Here is a 9,925-nt window from a genome sequence, read left to right as displayed (position 1 = left end):
CCTCACCAAGCTGTTCCAATACCGTTACAACAACGTTTCCCCGATTACATGGAAAATTACCCCAAGTATCTTCAGTATATAAAAAGCAGAACAAATCCCATCCGGCCAATACCACCGTATCAGTCTACTCTCGATCATTAGTAAAGTGGTGGAAGGTCTCAGTGCTTTTAATCAGCACGTGTTCAGAAATACCCTGGTCAATGACGCCCAGTTTGGGCTCCTCCAGGGCCACTCAGCTCCTGACCTCATTACCTTGGTTCAAACATGGACAAAAAGAGCTGAATTCCAGAGGTTGGGTGAGAGTGATAGCCCTTTAAATCAAGGCTGCCTTCGCCCAAGTGTGGTATCAAGGGGCCTTAGCAAAACTGGAATCAATGGGCATCAGGGCCAAACTCCCCGCTGGTTAGAATTATTTCTGACGTAGGAAGATGGTCATGGTTGATAAAGGCCAGTCAACTCAGCTCCAGGATAAATCTGTAGGAGTCCCTCGGGCAGTGGCCTATGCCCATACATCTTCAGGGCTGCTTCATCAATGACCTTCCCTCCATTTTAAGGTCAGACGTGGAGATGTTTGCCAATGATTGGACAATCTTCTGCAACATTTGTGGCTCCTCAGATACTGAAGCAGTCCATGTTCAAATACAACAAGACCTGGACAGTATCCAGGCTGACAAGTGGCAAGTAATAGTCACGTCACACAAATGCCAGACCGTGAACATCACCACTAAAATACAATCTAACCTGCCCCTTGGCATTCAATGGTGTTACTGTCACTGAATCCACAGTGGACTGCAGCGGTTCAACAAGGCAGCTCACCACCACCTTCTCAAGGGCAACCAGGGACAGGCAATAAATGTTGGCCCAGCCAGTCACACCCAGATTCAGGAAATAAATATCATTTTAAAAAAATAACAGAGGAAGGTTTCTGGGATATCACAGAGATCGGTGCTCAGGTCCCAACTGTTCACAATACCCATTAAACATTTAGTTGCAGGAATCAAACACAATATATCCCAACCTGCTGATAGAACTAAAGGATGTTGGATTGCGAGTGGGTGAGGAGGTTGTAAAAAAGCTTCAAGGTTGTAGGGGGTAGTGTAATTTTTAAACGGTTAGCTGCCTTTTAGTCTTTTCTACCTCATAGTAAACACAAGCAGACACTCGAAACTGTTGCCGGACCTCCCCCACGTTTATATGAATGAAACAGTTGTAACAGCTTTCCTCGATAGTTGAGAGGCCGCCCTTAACCACAGTTGTACAACATCATCCATATAAGGGAAGAATGGGAAGCTCAAACACTGATTGGCCAAGTGAATGATAAAAGAATCGCAGGCACCAGAACCCAAAAAAGGAAAACAGTGCGGAATCCGAGCACTCGTTGGTCAAGGCAGCAGTAGTAAACCCAGCCCACATATACATGTATATAATGTGTGGAGATTACTATGCTTGTGTGTGTGTACCTTTGGGAACAGCACCCGACTTTGCAAAGTTGAATGAAAAGTTTTGGACTGACTCCTCCGTGTCTTTGTTCCTGGGAAGGGAAATAAAAAGTGCCGTAGATGGGGCTGGATAGCCACATATCTCGCACAATTGGGGGCTCGTCCGGGATGAAATAATTATTGCCGGGGGGGGCAGTCTCTTCGGCTCACGGATCAAGCCTGATTACAACAAAGACGCGTCTAGTATATATTTATACTTCTCACTGATCGGCTTGGTCCGTTGGCCGTCGGCCAAGAGACGATGTGACCCGGCTCATTTAAAAATAATTTTGAATCCTGGAAAAGGAACACACGGACGAGTGCTGGGACGACCGGTTAGTGACTATACACGGGGGTACACACATTTAAAAAGGCCAGACAACTCCGTGCACGGATCAAGGTAAGAGATTCTTTTGTTCTTCCTTGTTGGCCGCGTGGTTTTGACGGTCATCTGTGAAAACGCTTTGGGCGTTTAAGACCAGGACTGAAGATAAACCACGGGAAATTGTGGTTTTGACGGTCATCTGTGAAAACGCTTTGGGCGTTTAAGACCAGGACTGAAGATAAACCACGGGAAATTGTGGTTTTGACGGTCATCTGTGAAAACGCTTTGAGCGTTTAAGACCAGGACTGAAGATAAACCACGGGAAATTGTGGTTTTGACGGTCATCTGTGAAAACGCTTTGGGCGTTTAAGACCAGGACCGAAGATAAACCATGGGAAATCAGACTTCTAGATTTACTAAGGAAAAGTCAGGGAAGACTGCAAATGGGAAAGAAATACCCCCCGATAGTCCATTAGGTCGGAAGTTAAGTCTATGGACGGACAGTAGTAGAACGAAGGACTTAAAGAAAGAGACCATGATAAAATATTGTTGTTTTATATGGACCAAAGAACCTATCCGCGCCCCCTCGGTAGTTTGGTCCGAGTATGGGTCTGATGAAGACTGGGTGTGTCAAATCCTAAATGTATATGTTAACAGAAAACAACCGTTTGACCCAGAGGAGAGCAAATATGCCGCCGCCTGGTTGGCGGGCGACGGCGAGAGTCCCACGCGTCTCTATCCTCTGACTCCCCAAACAGACCCGAGGAAGCCCCAGAAGTCTTGGGACATCCTCACCGACGGTTTGCCACCGTCTTCCCCGCCCCCGTATATACCACCCGCGCACGACCAGGCGTCCAGCGCGGACCTCCCTCCTGCGACGGATAATTCCGAGTCCCAGCAGGCTACGACCAGTGAGGAAGGGACTGCTGGGGGGTGTACAGGAGGGGGCACAGAACTCACCCCAGGCACTAGGAAATCAGTCCGACTCGAGATGCGGAGAGGTCGAGAAGAGGGATTGAGAGCTGGGAGGAGTGACAATATTGAACAGCTGAACCCCTTACGAGAGGTGCCGTTTGGGAACGAACGGACCGGGTTCGTAGTACAACCTTTAAATTCTGGGGATATCCGGCAACTCCGTAATGAACGACCCCGTCTACTGGACGACCCCGTCAGTGTGGGAATACAACTGGACCAATTTCTGGGGCCCAGTATATACACATGGTCTGAACTGCAGGCCATGATGAGAATACTATTTAATTACGATGAAATTGTTATGATCCGGAATAGTGCAATGGCCATTTGGGATAGGGAGCATCAGGACGGCCCTCAGCGTGGAGAGCAGAAGTACCCCTTAGAGGACCCCCGGTGGGATCATAACGACGCGGGGGGAAGGGCCAATATGACAGACCTCAGAAGCCTTATAATCAGGGGAATCCAAACCTGCGTGCCCAGACAGCGGAATTTAGCAAAAGCATTTGAAGTTGGACAGAAAAAGGATGAATCCCCGAGTGAGTTTTTAGACCGTTTGCGGGAGTCCATGCGAAAGTATTCAGGTTTAGACCCTGATGGGGAAATAGGCAAGAGCATGCTTAAGGTGCACTTTGTGACTAAGTCATGGCCTGACATTCAGAAGAAATTACAGAAAGTGGAGGATTGGGCTGAAAAGGATGTTGCAGAATTATTACGGGAAGCACAGAAGGTGTACGTTCAGAGGGATGTAATAAGGGAGAAACATAAGACAAAAATGATGGTGGCAGCCGTACGGGAAGCTTGTAAGTCCACCGGAATGGGGGAGGGAGGTTATGGGGTGGAAAGAGGAACGTCGAAGAAAAGTTGGAGAGGGAGAGAAGCGAGACGGGGCAGAAGTGAGAGAGGAAGAATTAGCCGTTACCATGTCATACCTTAGTGAGTCCCGATTGACAGAGATAGACCCTAGGGTTTGGGTCGCCAAAGGGAACTGGGGGGGACTCGCAATTCGACCTGTGGAGGTAAAATTAAAGCCCCAGAGCCCCGACGTCAGAGTGCGCCAATACCCCATCTCTTGGGAAGGGAGGCAGGGCCTGAAGACAGTTATGGAAGACCTAATAAAAGATGGATTGGTAGAGCCCTGTATGTCACGATACAATTCCCCCATCCTGCCGGTCCGGAAGTCGGATGGGAGCTACCGAATGGTCCAAGACCTAAGGGAGGTAAATAAAATTGTCCAAGTACGGCACCCTGTGGTACCGAACCCATACACTATTCTGGGGTGAATCCCCCCGGACCACGGCTGGTTTAGTGTTATAGACTTAAAGGATGCCTTCTGGGCGTGTCCCCTGGACAAGGACAGTAGGGATCTTTTTGCTTTTGAATGGGAGGATCCTGATACTAGCAGAAAACAACAGTACAGGTGGACCGTACTCCCCCAAGGATTCACTGAGTCCCCGACTCTGTTCGGGCAGATTCTGGAACAATTATTGGAGGGACTAACCTTGTCCCCGGCCCTTAAGCTTATACAATACGTGGATGATCTCCTTTTATCCGGACCGGCGGAGGAGGACGTCCTACTTGGGACTAATGCCCTGTTAAATTACCGAGCTGAGAAGGGGTTAAGAGTGAGTCAGAAGAAGCTCCAATATGTCGAGAAAGAGGTTAAGTACCTGGGACACTTGATAAGCCAGGGACAGAAACGAATAAGTCCGGAAAGAGTGCGGGCAATAATCGAACTAGGCCTCCCAACGACCAAGAGGGAGTTGCAGAAGTTCTTGGGACTCTTAGGCTATTGTCGGTTATGGATAGACGACTATGCCCCCCTTACTAAAGACTTGTACCTAAAACTCATTGAGGAGGCACCCAACAGAATAAAATGGGAGAAGGAGGAGAAAAAGTTAATTGAAATCCGAAAAGGAAAATTGATGGCCGCACCTGTTTTAAGATTGCCGGATTTTAGTAAGACATTTCGCCTCTTTGTGAACTCCTGAGAGGGAACCGCTCTTGGAGTGTTGACCCAGGACTGGGGGGGTAAAAGGAAGCCCGCGGCTTTCCTGTCAAAAATTCTGGATCCAGTCTCCCGAGGGTGGCCGGAGTGTGTCCAAGTGGTGGCAGCCACGGCAAAGCTGGTAGAGGAAAGCAGGAAGTTGACTTTCGGGGCCCCCTTGACAGTCACTACTCCCCACCAGGTTAGAACTATCCTGAATCAGAAGGCCGGGAGGTGGCTGACTGACTCGAGAATTCTGAAATATGAAGCCATATTGTTAGACCGAGAAGACCTCCGAATAGAAGTCGGGGGCTGCCAGAACCCGGCGGACTTTCTTTGGAAAGGGGAAGGCGAGGAGGAACTGGAACACTGCTGTTCAGACATAATAGAGTACCAGAGTAAAGTGAGGGAAGATCTGAGGGATACTCCCTTACATGCAGGTAGGCGGTGGTACATTGATGGGTCCTCTCGAGTGATAGATGGGAAGAGACACAACGGTTATGCAGTCATTAGTGAGACTGGTTGGGAATTAGTGGAAAGTGGACGGCTACCGAATGCCTGGTCCGCACAAACGTGCGAATTGTACGCCTTGCACCGGGCTCTGAGGAATTTAAAGGGAATAGCCGGGACAATCTACACTGACTCTAAGTATGCCTTTGGGGTAGTACACACCTTTGGGAAGATCTGGAAAGAAAGGGGAATGATAAATAGTAGAGGAAAGGAGTTGGTCCACGAGGAACTAGTAGCCATGATCTTGGAGGATTTGTTGCTGCCACAAGAGATTGCAGTAGTACATGTGAAAGGACACCAGAAAGACGATAAAATAGAGACCCTGGGGAATCAATTGGCAGATGAACAGGCAAAATTGGCTGGGATGGGGAAGGAAGTAATAAACTGCCTGGTAAGGATTCCACAGATATCCAAAATTACCGAAGTGCCCACGTTTACTGACAAAGAAGAAACTCTTCTCGCGTCTCTGGGGGGTACAAAGGATAGGGAAGGCAAGTGGACCTTACCCGATGGCTGCCAGCTACTAAATCGACCGTTGACGCGGGACATTATTGCCCGTTTACACCAAGGGGGTCACTGGGGCGCCCAGGCACTGTGTGATGCCTTCCTGCGCTGATATGCTCACCCTGGTCTGTACACGGTAGCCAAGCAGGTCACAGGAGATTGTATAACATGTCGAAAGATTAACAAAAGGGGGCTGCGGCAGCATGCAAGACAAGGGGGTAGGAGTCCGGCCTATAGGCCGTTTGAGTATGTTCAGGTAGATTACACGGAGCTCCCCCCCATAGGTCGCCTGAAATATCTATTAGTAGTGGTAGATCACCTGACAGGATGGGTGGAAGCTTTCCCCACTACCACGGCAACGGGCAACTCAGGTTAGCAAGATTCTACTCGAGCAAATCATCCCACGATTTGGGCTACCCCGCGCTATTGACTCTGACCAGGGGAGCCACTTCACCTCGACCGTCCTCCAGAATGTAGTGCAAGCAATGGGGATTGACTGGGATTTGCACACCCCCTGGCATCCCTCCTCCTCGGGCAAGGTCGAAAGAATGAACCAGACCATCAAAAAGCAGCTAACCAAGCTCACTAGTGAAATCGGCCTGCCTTGGACCAAATGCCTACCCCTTGCCCTGTTGCAAATTCGCACCCAGCCAAGGCGGGATTTGGGCGTCTCCCCTTTCGAAATGTTATTTGGCCTCCCGTTCCATGGGCCGAAGGGGGAACCTCCTGTATTTGAGTCTCGGGATATGTTTGTGCAAAAATATGTGGTGGCTCTGGGGTCTGCTCTATCTCGTTTACGCCAACAGGGACTTTTGGCACAGACGCCGCCCCTCGAGTTTGCGGTGCACACCGTCAAGCCGGGTCAGTGGGTCCTGATTAAAAGCTGGAAGCAACGTACCCTCGAACCAACTTGGGACGGTCCCTTCCTGGTACTTTTGACGACCGAAACGGCTGTCCGTACGGCCGAAAAGGGCTGGACACATTACACTCGAGTCAAGGGACCAGTGCCACAACCGACGGAGGACGAACGAATCTCTCTGACAAAGGCATCTAAGGAACAGAGACCCTGAGAACGAACTAATCGGACTTTGGCGAGTCTAAAGGAACTGTGCCCTCGGGCTACGGGTGTCGCGACAAAATGCGGTCAATCGTATTGTTAACTTGCTATGCCATTATCCTTGGGCTGGGTCTTTGTGTGCGTGTTACCCAATTTGGCCTCTGGTTAAAACAAGCAGAGGACCGTCAGTGGTTCACCATCTCCGTGCTTGCCAACCAATCAACACAGACACTTAGCTTAGACCTATGTGAGTTGGTGCCCTGTAGGACTAAAAGTCAACTGAATCAAACTAAGCAGAATCTAGAGAGAGAAAGGGGATTCCAGGGTCAGACGTTAGTATTACAATTGCATGGTAGGGAAGGCCTAAGTAGGCTTCCAGCCCCCGGGGTCCAGGCTATGGTGTCAGTTGTCCGTGATCCCATCACCCCTGGACGGGATTGTGGGCAGAATCAGTGCAATCCGCTTTATCTGACCATAAAGAACTTGGAAAAGAACGAGGCGAGCCTTAATAGAACAATACTGGGTATTAGAGTTGGGGGCCAGGCAGGATGGAGGGGGATGCAGCTGTGCTGCACGTATATCACGGTCATTGAAGCTGAGTCTGGGGGCTCATCCACCACTGATAAGCAGGAAAAGATTCGAATAATTGAGACGACGGATTTGGAAAAGACCTTTGAAATAGAAACGGGATACAGGGAGGCGAATGCCTGGATGGAATGGGTCAAATATACTGTGAGGAGCATAAAAAAGAGTGATTGCTACGCATGCAGGAGTGCCCGCCCTAACCCTCAGGTGGTCCCATTCCCGCTGGGATGGGAGAAACACCCACGAGCCATGGACTGCATGATAAGGCTGTACCAGGACCGAGAGGCCTGGAACGACCCCACTTGTCGACCCTTGAGTTTGAAGTTTCCCCCCGTCAGGTCTGAGGGGGCGTCCCGCCCGCCATCATTCTCAGGGGTAACGGGTACGCATCAGGCCTGCGTCTCTCGGACGGGACTACAGTGGGACGACGATGTGGGGACATTTGACAAGTGCAGCGGATCAATCCGGCTGGTCAATGAAACTACCGGGGGCGGGAATTACTCCCACATTCATGTGCCTAGGGCAGACCTCTGGTGGTACTGTGGTGGGAGGGTTCTGCGACCGACCCTGCCCCAAAAATGGACGGGCACTTGTGCGATCGTTCAATTGGCCATCCCATTCACCCTGGTATTCGAAAAACAAGAGCATCCCCGTTCTAGTGGAAGAACTGAGAGAGCTTTGGAGACCTCTTTTGATGATAACATATATTTAGATGCCATAGGGGTCCCCAGGGGTGTTCCTGACGAATACAAGGCTAGGAACCAGATAGCGGCGGGTTTTGAGTCGTCACTGTTTTGGTGGGTGACTATCAATAAGAACGTGGATTGGATTAATTATATTTACTACAATCAGCAGAGGTTCATTAATTATACCCGGGATGCAGTGAAAGGAATAGCAGAACAACTGGACGCCACGAGTAGGATGGCGTAGGAAAATAGGTTGGCCTTAGACATGATGTTGGCAGAGAAGGGGGGTGTTTGTGTCATGATAGGCACTCAGTGCTGCACTTTCATCCCCAACAACACAGCCCCTGATGGGTCCATCACCCGCGCCCTGGATGGACTCACCACATTGGCGGACGAACTGGCCGAAAACTCGGGCATCGACTCTGGCCTCATGGACTGGTTGGAAGCTTGGTTCGGTAAATGGACGGGGGTGGTCGTTCCCTTTCTTGTCTCATGTATAGTGGTGGCAGGGGTACTCACTGCCCTTGGGTGTTGCGTTATTCCCTGTGTCCGGGGATTAACTCAACGACTGATCGAAACCGCCCTTACTAAGAAAGATGTTCCCTATGGGCAGGTTGAACGAATAAATCTCGAGATGGAACAACGTGAATCCCTCTTGGGCGGGGGTAGTATTAGAGAAGGGCAGTTTGATGAACAAGCTCGGGAGTTATTAAATGCCCTGGAGAAGAAACTTACGGTTGAAAAATTACAGGCCGTAAGAAAAGACACGGGGGATTTGTAGGGGGTAGTGTAATTTTTAAACGGTTAGCTGCCTTTTAGTCTTTTCTACCTCATAGTAAACACAAGCAGACACTCGAAACTGTTGCCGGACCTCCCCCACGTTTATATGAATGAAACAGTTGTAACAGCTTTCCTCGATAGTTGAGAGGCCGCCCTTAACCACAGTTGTACAACATCATCCATATAAGGGAAGAATGGGAAGCTCAAACACTGATTGGCCAAGTGAATGATAAAAGAATCGCAGGCACCAGAACCCAAAAAAGGAAAACAGTGCGGAATCCGAGCACTCGTTGGTCAAGGCAGCAGTAGTAAACCCAGCCCACATATACATGTATATAATGTGTGGAGATTACTATGCTTGTGTGTGTGTACCTTTGGGAACAGCACCCGACTTTGCAAAGTTGAATGAAAAGTTTTGGACTGACTCCTCCGTGTCTTTGTTCCTGGGAAGGGAAATAAAAAGTGCCGTAGATGGGGCTGGATAGCCACATATCTCGCACAAGGTGACTAAGACAAGTGGAGTGAATGGGCAAATACGTGGCAGATGGAGAGCAAGGTGGGTTGAGGTGACAGTGTGCCCATTGGTGGGAACAAGAGATTGGCAGCTTTTCGTTTGAAAAAGGATTGTTTGAAACATGTTGATCTAAAAAGCGACGTATGGGCCTTTTTGTTGTTTCCTTCTGCGCAGCCCTTCGAGGTCCCTGAAGCACAGTGAGGTCTGAACCCACATGGAAATACTGGAATGGCATTCACACGCTGCCCAGTGTACAAAGACCTACCAAGTGGGGAGCTGTAACATTGCAAAGGATCTAGATCTCCCTGTAGACCAGTCACTGAAAGCAACAGTGCAGGAGCAAAAACCAGATAGGAAGATCAATGACGTGCTGACCTTCATTTCAGGGGGATTTGAGTCCAGGAGTAAGCGTGTCTTACTGCAGCTGTAGAGAGCTTTGGTGTGAACTTATCTCAAACACTGTGCAGTATTTTGCAGATTTGGTCTCAGTACATAATAAAGAACAAACCTGACATTGAGGGAGAGCAGTG

General features: G+C 49.4%; 1 protein-coding gene across 2 annotated transcripts; it reads left to right on the top strand.

Annotated features, from left to right (window-relative positions):
* The first annotated feature begins 1,103 nt into the window (after window positions 1-1,103).
* LOC140470003 (uncharacterized) lies at window positions 1,104-9,377 on the top strand. 2 transcript variants are annotated; one of them, XR_011956296.1, is made up of 3 exons: window positions 1,104-1,878; window positions 6,580-7,077; window positions 8,443-9,377. XR_011956296.1 is itself a non-coding variant. In XM_072566466.1 (2 exons), the coding sequence occupies exon 1, from the start codon at window positions 2,195-2,197 to the stop codon at window positions 3,707-3,709; it is 1,515 nt and encodes a 504-aa protein (XP_072422567.1). In that variant the 5' UTR covers window positions 1,905-2,194; the 3' UTR covers window positions 3,710-7,077; window positions 8,443-9,377. The 2 variants fall into 2 exon arrangements, 1 of the variants encoding a protein (XP_072422567.1); XM_072566466.1 differs by lacking the exon at window positions 1,104-1,878 and having other exon boundaries at window positions 1,905-7,077.
* Window positions 9,378-9,925: the final 548 nt, after the last annotated feature.

Source organism: Chiloscyllium punctatum, chromosome 50, assembly GCF_047496795.1.
Source record: "Chiloscyllium punctatum isolate Juve2018m chromosome 50, sChiPun1.3, whole genome shotgun sequence".
Lineage (NCBI taxonomy): Eukaryota > Metazoa > Chordata > Chondrichthyes > Orectolobiformes > Hemiscylliidae > Chiloscyllium > Chiloscyllium punctatum.
This window is presented reverse-complemented; position numbering and strand designations above follow the sequence as displayed.